The following is a 13,910-nucleotide window of genomic DNA, read 5'->3' as shown; positions in this document are numbered from 1 at the left end:
AGCAACTAAATTCTCAAACACATTGGTAGTGAATTGAATGAACAATTGGCTGAGACTGACTGTAAAACTTAAATGTTTTTATTTAACACTTACACAGTTAATAAATCATTATTAAAACACAATCATAAAAGTTAAAAATTCATACAAGATTTCTAAAAAACAAATGAAAACATAAATAAATTTATCAAAAATGAATCTGTGGCGAGAAATGAGTCTCTACGCGCGTTTCGGCATCCAGCGCCTTCTTCATGGAGTAGCCACACAATTTCCAAAGAGTGAAAATATACACAAATTATATATACATAATGACACAATATATGCAATTTAAACAAGTTTAATATTATCCTCACTTATAATCTCTACAGCCATTTTGTCCAGTTTATATATAACAATCTTTGCAGACAACAGTAATTTCCATTGTTCATTCTTATTTTATGTCATTTCCTTACAAATTCTCTCTGTGTCCAAAAAAGCATCTGTCTTAACATGGGACTCGAAAGCGATGGGATACAAGATTACGAGATAGATTACCATATTTTAGTGAAAGATTTCCTACTTCAGTGGCTTGGAGAGCATTTGATTTCAGACAACAAGTACCTAACTTGGTTTGGAAAGCATTTGGTATGCTATAGTCAACGTATAGCCACTCGATTTGTATATGTAAAGATACCTGGCTAATTATCATATTTCATAATGATGAAATTAGACAAAACAATGACAAGAGAATTGATGTAATTTAACTAGTTATAGCCAAGTCAAGTTGATTGTTTCTCTTATTTGATAGGTGCTTTTCTTAGATAGTGGTTTAATATTTACATCTGTGATACTTACAAAAGAGATCACTTATTTGGCACTGGTCTAGACGGTTCTATGCTTGTTTGGGCGAATCGTTTCGGATCCAGTATTACAGGAGCTTGGGTATAGAATTATTTCCATTATTATTTTTAATCCTATTTCTGATGAGAGCGTCAGTTTGCAGGTATTAATTAAAAATGTTTTTACCTGATTTACCGGAACCAACGTGGTGAATTCCCGCTGGCCGGAGCCCTTTCAAGTGAAGAGATGCCAGATAAAATTCATTGGGTCGGAATCACCCTCAATGGAGTCTAGTATCTGTTTTCAAAGAGGGTTTAAAGCCAGAATTGTGTCTAGTGGTTACGATCTTTGTAATGCCATGATTGCGTTCAGTTTTTTACACAGTGGTGGACTTAGTTTATCTAGACATGATTTCTAATCTTACCTAGGATGTCTGAGTCTTGAATTCTTTGTCCTGAGCCCACTTGTTGATCTTTGGATTTGGTCAAGGGCTACTTTCAAATTAAAACGTGATATTCTGAGGATCCAAAGAAAAGGAAAGAGGAAAAAGAGGATGCCTAAGTCGTATCTATGTCTTTAGATCAATCAGGCTAAAATATTTCTCTGACTTTTTTAGTCTTACCAGTATTTATAGGGTCTTCTACTTCAGAATGCGTGAATGGTATTATCAAGATGTTCCAAAGTGGTAGCAGGATTGGGGGATGAAGTTAAAAGATCTCCCTGCCTGTGGACAAAAAGGGGGAGGTATATTAAGTTATATTCTAATAGATTATTGGGGGAGAGGGGTACTGCTGTTTAATCCTAGCAGTTTCTTGCAGCATCTTACCTCACGATGATCGGCAGGGCTCAATATGTCCGGCGGCAGCGGGATAGTCCGTCTAGCGATGTGGTGGGACGAGTAGAGACTGATAAACTGCCCGGCTTTGGGAGGTGTTTATATATGTTAGATAATTAGCGCTAATTACCTACAGCTCTGTTGTATCTCCGTGGGGTGTTGCAGGCGCAGTCGGCATGGGAGGAGTGTCCATTGTCAACCTATGACGATGGTTTGATTCACTTCAATGATTGGGCGTGAGGCGTCTTTCTGTTTAGGTATATAAAAAGCGAAGAGGGACTTCGATCTGTAGTTTTTATTACGGCGGGACGCGCTTGTTTATGTTGTTTAGTATTTATAAAAAGCGCCATACTCCGTTAATGTACTACCAAGTGGATCTTATATGGGAGGGGTTTCCAATGTCAACCTCTGACGGGGGTTTAGCTCACTTCAGTGATTGGACGTGAGGCGTTTTTATGTTTAAGTATATAGGAAGCGAGGAGGGACTTCGATCTGTAGTTTGTACAAGATAGGACATTTTACTGTTTACAAATGATTTTCCTCAGCTGAGAGAAAAACCTGTGGAATGGTATTGACAAGTAAACAGATTTGTGAAAGTTTTAAAAGTTCTGTGGATTGATCTTGATGGATTCTTTGACATAGTTGTCCCATCAGATTTATGGACAGAATGTAAAATTTCTATAGATTGGCCTACAGAAGAACCTGCTCGAGATAAGGTAACAGGTGCTCCTTCATCAGATGTTATGAATCTGTACGAAAAGGTGATTGTGTGGTTGAAAAATAAGATTCCCCCAAAAGAAGTAGATTGGGTTAAAATAGATAGAACAAATCAAGAACCAAAAGAATCAGTACATTCATTTTATGAAAGATTACTACTGGTATTTAAAGAATACAGTGGTTATGAAAAATTGAGTGAGAAAGATATGAGCCATTTCATATACAGATTTGTTTATGGCTTAAGACCTGAAATTGGTGAAATGATTAGATCTGGAAGTGTTGGCTGGCAATCGCTCTCAGTAGATGACATTTTGAGAAAAGCAAAATACTGTAGTGATGAATTAGATGCTAAACATAAGAAGCTAAAAGAAAAATCTATGTGGGCACAGGTGAAAGTGGCTGAACAGCAAATAGCAACACTAGAAAACAAAAATGTTAGTCAGAATCAAGGGAAATTTAAAGGTAATTTTAATAAGCCAAGGTTGATGGGAAATATTGAAGAATTAAAGCAAAAACTCCCATGTTTTAATTGCGGCGAAATTGGACACTGGAAGCGCGAATGTAAGAATCCGCCCAGAAATTTTAAAAATGCATCATTAAATCCACAGATGCAGAATGAGATAAATCTGCAGCAACATCTACAGCGACAGGTAGTGAATCACCAAAGTCAGATACCACAACCGCCACTTCCAAACTGTGTAAATGTGCAGAGATACAATACAGAAACAGGATTCTGCGGAGGTGAACAGGTAAACAGATCGCAAAGAGTGAATGTGTCAAATGTTTCACAACAGTATTGGTTAAAAGAAAATGGAGGGTGTGATTCAGAGGATTACTTATGACGGTGCCTGAGAGAGAAGGAAGAGTGTGTGCTTGGAGCCACTCTTGAGGTAGATCAGGCTGGTCCATTTGTAAATGGTAAGGTGAATGATGTAGAAATCACTTTTTTAGTGGACACTGGTGCTTCCCGTTCTACTGTTAGATCAGTGGAAATAGAAAACCTGCCTCTCTCTCGTGAGAAGATCCAAGTAGTTGGTGTAGCTAATCAGCAAATTAAAACAGATTTAACAGAACCAGTTGAAGTTGAAATTGGTAAATTTAAGGACTTGCATAGATTTGTAGTTTGTGACAGCAGTCCTGTAAACTTGTTAGGAAGGGACATTCTTTGTAAGATGAATTGTAAAATATATTGCTCACCGGATGGTATTGAGCTCAAACTCAAGAAGAAGATGGGCTTTACAAGTTAACAATGTTAATGGTTGAAGCTGAAGAAAGTAAATTATTTCCTGTTTTTGATAAAAATAATCTACTCGAAGAATTAAAAGAGACAGTTAATGCTAAAATTTGGGATCTCACTGGAAGTGAAATGGGTTTGATGAAAAATGTTGATCCAGTAAAAATTACAGTAAAACAAGGAGTAGATTATCCAAACATTCCTCAGTATAAAATGAAAGCAGAAGTTATTGAAGGTGGCATTCCTGTAATTGATAAAGTCATAAAACAAGGTGTTCTAAAAGAAATTGAGAGCAGTCCATGTAATTCACCGATTATAGGAATCAAAAAGCCACTGCAGAGATTGACAAAAGCAGACATAAAAGACCCGATTACCCTGACAGATACTGAGTTAGAAGCTTTTGAGCAGTTGAAGAAAAGTTTGTGTGAAGCTCCGGCATTGGGAATGCCAGACTATGAGAAGGAATTTGAGCTGTATTGCAGTGAAAGAGAAGGAGGTGCTTTATCAGTTTTGATTCAAAGACATGGAAGATTGAGAAAGCCAATAGCATAGTTCTCAGCTGTTCTTGATCCTGTTGCAAAAGCATTACCAGGCTGCTTAAAAGCAGTAGCTGCAACAAGTGTGAGTTTAGAACAAAGTGAAGGGATAATAATGGGATTCCCTGTAAAAGGACATGTACCCCATTCAGTTGAAATTCTCCTCACCAGAAACAAAACACAGCATTTGACAAGTAACAGGTTAACAAAATCTGAAAAAGTTATTCTTGGATCAGATAATGTATCAATTGCAAGATGTGTGAATTTAAATCCTTCCACATTATTGACTGATGGAACTGTAACAGAAATCAGAAATGAAAATGATATTGATCATGAATGCTTGGATGTATTAGAATATTGCACTAAGCCCAGACAGGACATAAAAGATGTCCCATTAGCTGAATCAGATTATGTTCTATTTGTTGATGGTTCATGCTTAAGAACAGATGAAGGTGCTCTGAGTGCAGCATACTCTGTCTACACAGTTGCAGATGTAATTGAAGCCTCCTGTCTCAAAGGAATTCGTTCAGCTCAAGTAGCAGAATTGATTGCTTTGATTCGTGCATGTGAAAAAGGAAAAGAATTAAAGGTTACCATAGTGACTGATAGTCAGTATGGGTATGGTGTAGTCTATGACTATGGCCAGCTTTAGTCACAAAGAGGTTATTTAACTTCAGCAGGAACTCCTATCAGCAATGCAAAATTGATAAAGAGGCTGATTGATGGTATTCAGCTACCAGAGAAAATTGCTGTTGTAAAATGTACAGCACACAGAAAAGGTGATGACTATATGACAAAAGGAAATGCATATGCTGATGACATTGCAAAATTTTGTGCAAAGAATAATATGTCCATTAATCAGGAGAAAAACAATTAACATGTTTTGAACTCACTTATGCTAACATCTGTAGTTGAGACATGGCAAGGAGTAAAAGATTTACCAGATGAGGCAAGTGATGAGGAAAAAGACATATGGTTAAAAGCAGGTTGCAGACAGAGAGTAGAAGATGAGATTTGGGTTTACAAAGATGACAGACCAGTTATGCCAGATAGCATGATTGCTGACATGGCTCGAATGTATCATGGTCCAGGACATATTGGAAGAGATTCAATGATCAGATTGTTTAGGCAGACATGGTACAATCCAAAGTTTAGATTAATTGCAGAATCTTTTTGTCAGAGATGCTTGATCTGCCAGCAGATTAAGCCAAACAGAAAAACAGTTGTGAGCATGGGAACCATAGGACGGGAGGGTGGTCCTTTTACCAGATTACAACTTGATTTCATTGACATGCCACCTCATAAAAAGTTGAGATATGTCTTAGTGATAGTCTGTCTGTTTTCGAGATGGGTGGAAGCATTCCCAACACGTCACAATGATTCAGTTACTGTGGGAAAATTGCTTTTGAGGGAAATCATACCAAGGTATGGATTTCCAGTGATGGTCGAGACTGATCGTGGCACACATTTTGAAAACAGATTGCTAAAATTGATTTGTGAAGCACTAGACATAAAGCAAAAGCTACACTGTGCTTACAGACCAGAAGCATCAGGTGTTGTTGAACAAGTGAATGGTACAATCAAAAATAGAATAGCAAAAATGTGTTTAGCTACAGGAATGAAGTGGGCTGATGCACTTCCACTTGTTTTGATGTCTTTGAGAAGTACTCCAGATAGAAAAACAGGTTTGAGCCCCCATGAAATTGTTATGGGCAGAGTTATGAGACAAGCATTTGTTTCAGTTGGTAAACTATTGAGCATTAATGATAGCGTCATATTGGAGTACTGCAAAAATCTATCTGACGTGGTGACTTCTGTGTTCCATCAGGTGGGAACTGAAGTGATAAGAAAAGAAAAGGAGCAAGCTCATGATCTGTTACCAGGAGACTGGGTGAGAACAAAAGTACATCGAAGAAGAAATTGCCTAGTACCCAGGTGGCAGAAGGCAAGACAGGTGATACTTGTCACAACAAATACAGTAAAGTGTAGAGGATTAAAGAGATGGATTCATGCTAGTCATACCATACGTGTGCCAACTCCTGAAAATCCTGACGAAGGTGACACTACTGCTGATACAGATTCTGAAGAAGAGCCTGAAAGAAATCTAGATTCTGAAGATCGACAGGGAAGAAGAGCCTGAAAGAAATCTAGATTCTGAAGATCGACAGGGAAGTCGACATCTGGATAATTCAAATGCGAATGAAGCATTGAATGAAGAAATTGAAGAGATTGTGATACAAGATTCCGAAAATGATGAAGATCTGCTAGATCAAGAAGCAGAAAAAGAAGCTGAAAAAGAGGTGATTCAAGATCAGGAGAGCATTGAAAAGCAGATTGGAAGCTCTGGAAGAAGGAACGAAAATTCTGAATCTGGGAAGTTGGAAATAATTGAAGAAGAAGAAGACGACGAAATTCCGAGTACCAGTTATAAGGATCATGTTCCTAACAGAGTGAAACCGCCGAGTAAAGAAGTACCTGGATCTAGAACTGTCATAACGGAAAGTGATTCTGATGAAAGTGATGATGAATCTAAAGTGAAAAGTTCAAGGAAAAGAGCTTGGAGAGCAGAGTGTTATCTGACTGAACCAAAGAAGAAATTATTTAGAAAAGGAGATAATTGGTCAAGTGAAAATGAGAGTCTAAAATTCAAATTAGTCAACAGATCAAAAGAACAAGTTAATGAGATCTCAAGTCAGAAGGGAGGAGACTCAGATAAGAAAAATCAAGTAGGAAAGAAAATAGAAGTGATAAATAGTAAAGCAAAAAGAATAATAAAACCTAATCAAAAGTATAAGTCACATGAGTGGACTTATATTATTATCCCACCAGTAGTTGAAGTGAATAGCAGTAGCCAAGAAGATTTAGATGATACAAGTGATAATGATTGATTTTGTTCTGACACAAGGTTGAAGAAATTGTGTTAGGTGACACAAGGTTAAAGAAATTGTGTTAGCTGGAAAAAACACATCAATGTAAGACATAAGGTCGAAGAAAAGCTGTTAGAAAATAGGGTTTTCTTTTTTTTTTAAAAAGTAAAAAAGAGAGGTGTACTACTAATTTTTGACATTTTGACATTATTGTTTTTTGTTTTTTGTTTTGAAAGGCTCTTGTTTCAAAGCAAAGATGCCTTCTACTAATAATAATTTGAGATGTTCAATTGTCAGGAGATGTTGCAAAATGTCTTCTATATGTGTAATCCTAATAATTTTGGTTTGGTTAATTCTAGCTGTCATTTTTCCTTTTGGAATTGACAAGGAAGAGTATAAAACTAATATGACTAGTAAAGTTGTGGTTTGGCAAGATAATCATGATACAGTAGGCAAGACTAATAAAATCATAGAGCATAAACCAGAGATTCGTCAAGATAGATCTGTTGGAGATTTTTCTGGTAATACCTTTTCAAGACTTTTATCTGAATGTGTTAAGGTAATGGATGTGAAAGATTGTTAAATTTGTGTGAAATTACCCGCTTCTGTCTCTGAAGGGGTGACCTACAATATGCTTCCTCTTACTTATGGCATCACTTGTAGTGTAATAGCTAGTTTGTTTTATCAAACAGGTCGTTTAGAATATTATTACTCTAATTTTGATGAGATTTTTGCAAATTTTAAAGTTGATAACAGCTTGAATAAATTGAAACATGCTAAACAGATGAGGGAATTTTTCATAGTAACTAATGAACTTACTTATGAGTATGCTTTTAGAAACAATTTAACATGTAAGTTGAGGTCAGAAGAAAAATCATTTTTGAATTTGGTAGAAGAGAGAAGGGCAATTTATAAGCGAAATGAGATGCTGAAACAAACCAAATCCAAGTTTTGGCAGATTGAAGATGAAAAGCTCAATGGTAGAAACGGAAATGTTGCAATTCATATAGACAAACCTATTGGTGGTAAGCTTTGCATAATAAGAGATAATACTGATAATTACTTTGTAGGTGCTAGTCAATGTGAAGATACTTATCGGGGGTTGGGGATTTAAAGGAGGTAAAGATCCAATTTTTCCTGGAATTTATTTTGTGTGTGGAGACAAAGCCTATTATAATCGTCCCAATCACTGGTATGGCACTTGCTATATTGGATTAGTTTTTCCAAAGATTCTTCATGTAGATAGAAAGGTAAAAGGTTCATTTGAAATAAGCAATCACATGAGTAGATTTAGAAGGGAAAGCTTTTCGGAAATATTGGGAGACATATTTGGTGCAGTAATACCTTTGGTGGGAATAATCCTGAATGCAGTTAAGATCAGAAAAATGTCTACAATTGTTGATAGATTGTCTACCGATACAGCCAGTGGATTTCAATTAGTGAATACAGAACTTATTGCTAGGAGAACAATGGTAATGCAGAACCGTCTTGCATTAGACATTCTGCTCGCAAAGTAGGTGGAGTCTGTGGAATTTTGCATGTCCAGGATTGCTGCACATATATTCCAGACAAGAGTCAAAACATAAAGATGTATATCAAGAATATAACAGAATTACATGCTGAAGTTGTACCTTTAGAAGATGAACATTTTTCTGAACGTTTGAGCAAAAGATTTGCAGCAATCAGGATCTGATTTTTAGAGATTGGCACTTCAATCTTAGGTAAAATACTGTGTCCTTTAATAGTTATAGTTGTAGTGATACTTTTGTTAAAAATTAGTTGCATGTTACACAAGAGAAAGAAATATCTAAGGGAAAAGAAAAGAATGTACAAACTAAGACAAGAAAAAGAAATAGAATTTGAAGAGTTTCGTAGATCTCAATATGAGAGTTGCAGACAAACAGCAGAATCAAAAGTTTAGAAATACTAATATCAAGAAAGTCCAAAACATGTTCAAAGGGTGAACATTTTCCTAAAATTTTGGGTGTTATTTGGTGAATTCGAAATCACCAGATGAGGGAGTTGATGGAGCGAGGTGATAAAAAGCTTTTTGTTCAAACTCACAAAGTTAAACTTCCATAATAAATATAACAGTATTAATAAGCATGTGGTGAAACATTAATCAACTTAGTTTAAAAATTCAGAAAACACGTGGGACTAACTTTTGTGCTCTGTGTTGCAAATGCGAAGAAACTAATAAACTAACCTTGTCTATTGTCTTTGTCAGTGTTAAATGCGGCCGTTTAACTAATGGCATGTGATTATTTGTGTGCTTACGTTATGTCCTATGTTATGTCTTTTCTGTGACAAAAGCTCGTGGAGAATCCCTGCGGTCTAAAAGAAGAAGGTAGATATAAATGCTGCTTTGTGTGCTCAGCTAGGTAACATAAATTAATGTTTTTTAATTAGCCAATGGGGTGGGTAACAGAATGGGTCTCAATTCTCTAATTAATTGATGTTGTGTGTTTGTTTGAATAATAGTTTCCGAGTGAGGCCTTAGGCATGGTAAAGAAATGGCGTTTTGAAAACTTGTCCAGAGTGGAGCCTTGCAAATATTCAGAAGTGGAAAACTTTTGCCACGTTGACATTTTTGTCAGAAAATGCAGTTTATTAAGCTGTGCTAAACGTGCTCTTGGAGAGAAAGGCTCAAGGACAGTAAACAAACCAGCAAGATTGCTAAGGCAAGGAAGTTGTGAACTGTAGCTCGAAAGAAATGTTTCTCTTTTGAGGAAGCCAAATGTCACGGAAGCAGAGAACAATAGGGCTTAAGAAAAGCCTGAACTTGGTGTAGAAACGGAGATGACCTAACGCCTTAATCGTGGACTGACATGGCGCAGCCAATGAGCGGTGTGGATTTCTGAGAAAATATGTAATTTGTAGAAAGTTTAGCTAGATAGAAAGGTATAAAACCTGACCTCATGGGCAGGAGGGTGCCAATGCTCTCTGATTCCTGATTGACGTGTCATGCTGTCGGACTTCTGACTCACGTAAGCACAGCAGTCTTAATTGATTTTTCCTTTCTAGGTGGAGCAAGAATAGTCAGGGATATAGTTTGAGGGTATGGAAACTGTTATATTGCTTTAATTCATGCTTACTGATTTGCTTTAAAGATGTCAGTCTAATGATTCATTTCCTATAAAATGCTGCTTTTTATTGCTAATAAAATAAAGATTCCTAATAAAATGCTAATTCTTGAATAATAAAGTTAAAATAAAATTAGATTTTGAAACGACAAGCTGGTCTTGTTTATTCATGGTCTAGTTACCATTAGTTGATCCATTTGCCTAAGTGACTTAATTTAAAATGATAAATGTTTAAAACCATGGTGAGAAAAGATAAACGGCAGTTGTATATTAATATGTAAATAGTTTGTGAATAGTTTTGATTAATTAGGTCACATGATTCAGTCGCCCAAAAATTGTCTCGTTGGTTTATGTGCCTTTGTAAGTGATTTATGATAAATGGTAAGTATTGTGGTGTTGGGTAGCGTTGGTGAGACAGTTTTTCCTTAGGGGCGCTGGATCACTACTAAGACCCTGCCATCATATTTACTTTAGTGGTGTACTGTACAGAAGTAGGATTGAAAGTATACTGTTACTTCTGCTCTACCTTCATACGCCTTTATTTTCTGCTTGTACTTAGCTATACGTTAACAGGGGTTCTGCTGTGGTTTGCGAGTGAATTCAAGAACACCACCCCTGTGACGCTGGGTGTAGCAAGTTATGGGGTATTTGTATGAATATTATAAATCATTCGCAAAGTTTCTCAGCGAAAAATAGGGTAGTTATGTTCTTTCTTTCTCTCCTGTATATCTCTAGCACCTCTAAGTAGAATCTGGTGACGAAACCATCTACAGTTCCTCGCAGTTATTTTTCTTTACAGGTAGGACCTATACCCACTAGATCAGAATCATTTAGTTGTACTCACTTATGTCATTTACGGAAGAGTTCAAGGTACTAATGGTGTGTTCTCTCTACAGGTCTCCCTCCCTGCTGTTTCCATCCTTTCCTTCCCCTGCTTAATCACTTCAACAGTCCACGATATTATATCTGTTGGACTTGAGGCGATTGAGAGGTGGAGCCCTTAGAGCATCAAACCAACCCTGAGGACGGACAGAGGATTACAACACATCAATTGTTGTTTTATACATCGACACGTTCTATGTTTCACCTTAGACACATTTGTCAAGTTGGCACCTGCTCTAGGTTCTGAGCAAAGAACCTAACATTAAGCTTGACTTCTTTTGTGACAACCTACCAGAGGGTTAACCACAAGTTCATGTAATGACTTTTTGTGGTTCTCCCAGACAGGGATTGTGGCTGGTGCTTGAGAAAGACTCACACACCCTCCAAACAACAACCTAATTTCTCTCATTCTCATTAAGGGTAACGCAGACCTGTACAGAGGTCGCTTTTCAACAGACCAGAACTGCTGAGAAGTAAGCAGGCTGTCCTCCTTAATGAATTGCAGTGCATTTGAAAAGTTCAAGTGGTGCACCATCACATTTATTGCAGACCTGTTAGAAAGTGTTGGTACTGTTATATCATATGAATTGTGACTTCACAGCAAAGCAGATACAGTTCAAATGGAAATATATCAGCCTACCTGAGGCGCGTATGCTGTTGAATAAAATGCACTACCTCCTGTGATTCTCGTGGTAAACATAAGCAGCCACATCTAATACAAAATGTTTCCCTTTTAGGTCAAGCCCTGAATCAGCGCGCAAGCGCTGCTCTGGGGTTGATCTGGGGTAATTGAGTGCGGGAGAGAAGCCACGCCCACTCCCCCGCCCATATTTTTCATTGGCTTGTATCTTTGTCCTTTCTAAATGCTGCCTTCCGATTGGTTTATAGGCTTGTTAGTCCCTCCTTATGACGGCCATATCGTCATTTGTATCCTTTGAATGGCTACTGGCCCCTTTACTTTGAGTGTTGCATGGTATGTGTTATTTAGATTGTGATCACTATTTTCTCCCGTTGTTCGCGCCTTCTCAACCTCCTCCCCTAGCACTCCCATTTGCAATGCAATAGGTCTCGCATAAATGCGAGTGCTATTGCATTGGAAATGCTTGTTTTTAATCCAGCTGCGTCATGCATGCAGGGATGTGTATGTGTGGGTTACATCAGTCATGTTATGGCGTACAAAGGCGTCCAGTGGTCCAGTGCCCGGCTGCCCATGGGAAGAGGGGGCAATGCTTCTTGTGTTTTGGAAGATGTTTCTGGCTGAACTTTAACTGCTAAATAACGAGATTCTGTTGTTAATGGGACAGCGTCGTGTCTGATGACAGGTGTGTGAGAGGAGGGGGCGGAAGACATGGAATTATTGTCAGGTGTCAGCAGCAGGAGTGTCGTCTAAGTAAGCCATATCGTTCTTGAGTTGTATTTTGTGGGTGATACTGGATTGTATGTGTTGTGTTAAATGTAGTTGTCAACCTATATAGTAAGACACTTAAGTTTGGTTTGCATAAACAAACTATCACCAGTTATACTTTTTCAATGATTGAAAGGCAGGTTCTGGTTTGAACAAGTTACCAAGAGGGGAAAGGTAGGATAATGGGTGCAGTGTGGCTGAGCCATCCATCTCTTCATAGACCTGTCTCTTTATGAGCATAGGTGTTCTAAATGTATCTGAGAGGCCCAGTCTCAGACATACATGTGTGCAGTGGATTTCACCTCAGGTGTTTTCAAGAACATTTCTTCACTTACAGCACAAAAACATACTCTTTCATGTGTTCATGAACTCAGTTTAATGCAGATAAAGACACCTAGGGATGTACTACCACCAAAATCATTGCCACCTTTTCTTCTATCTATTTATTACAGATCACGTTTTATGAACTTAGAAACTTCCAGGGTAAGTTCTATGAATGCATCAGTGACAACCTAGACCTTCAGTCCCACTTGAATTCATGCAACTCCATCCATGTTGAAAATGGCCTTTGGATGGTTTATGAGCGCCCGCATTACATGGGTAACCAGTTCTTCCTCAAGGAGGGGAAATACCCCGACTACCACTGTTGGACCGGCCTCTGTGACTCCATCAAGTCTTGTCGGCTGCTCTCACCGGTATGCTTGTTTTTAGTATGGTTTCTTAATTATTGGCCAATTTCTTAAAAAACATGTCACCAGATCTTGCCTAATCTAGAGGTCTGGGTACAGACTGTTTCTCATGTAAATTCAACCATGTAGTATTCATTTATAGACACAGAATCTGTGCAAATGGCTGACAAAAGGGCAGAGACTGGATTTATGTCATAGTACTGTCTATGTCTATGTCTAAATACCCCTTACCCATGTGTGTTTACATATAAAGTTTTCATGTTCTTGGATTATTAGCACTTGCAGTTCGGATTCCCAGAACAGCAAGCATCAGAAATTACAACTAAGGATCTTTGTTACCTCTAATACTAAATATGTACATGAAAACATATTTCCAGGCGCTGAGGGTCTCTCATTAAAAACTGACCTGTGATATAAGCCTTTCTGTTTTAGATATATAGACATCTCAAGGCTAAAGTATCAAATTGGTTCATCAGTTAATTAGCAAATGCGTCCTCAGCGTTGTCTGCCTAAAACTGAAATCACTGTCCTTGGTCCTTGAAGTTGCTATCTGAGAGGGATAGTTGGATGGTTGTCAAGGAGGCCCTCTCAGAATTTCATGAGCGTCCGAGTGGTCTGTTGTTCACGAGCATTGGGATAGAAGACATGGGTGAGAGGCAAAATGTGGTAACTAAAGATTCTAATGTAGTTTGTGTGTTTGTTGTGAGTCGTAAACATAAGGCTGCAAACATGAGTCCTCCAAAAACCTAATGCCTTCTGTACATATGTATTATGTGGCCAGGGTTACATTAATAAACATGCTCAAAATATAATCCTCAACTTCATTTTCTCAAATTATCTGGGCAT

The 13,910-nt window shown here is 37.7% G+C and overlaps 1 protein-coding gene across 2 annotated transcripts in view; it reads left to right on the top strand.

Moving 5' to 3' along the window:
* Positions 1-13,910, top strand: part of LOC144824586 (gamma-crystallin M1-1-like) — an 86,458-nt gene that overhangs the window by 69,506 nt on the left and 3,042 nt on the right. For both annotated transcript variants that reach the window (XM_078683639.1, XM_078683638.1), the window contains exon 2: positions 12,828-13,070. In XM_078683639.1, coding sequence (XP_078539765.1) covers positions 12,828-13,070 — 243 coding nt within the window. The remainder of the gene's footprint in view (positions 1-12,827; positions 13,071-13,910) is intronic.

Source organism: Lissotriton helveticus, chromosome 3_1, assembly GCF_964261635.1.
Source record: "Lissotriton helveticus chromosome 3_1, aLisHel1.1, whole genome shotgun sequence".
Classification (NCBI taxonomy): domain Eukaryota; kingdom Metazoa; phylum Chordata; class Amphibia; order Caudata; family Salamandridae; genus Lissotriton; species Lissotriton helveticus.
This window is presented reverse-complemented; position numbering and strand designations above follow the sequence as displayed.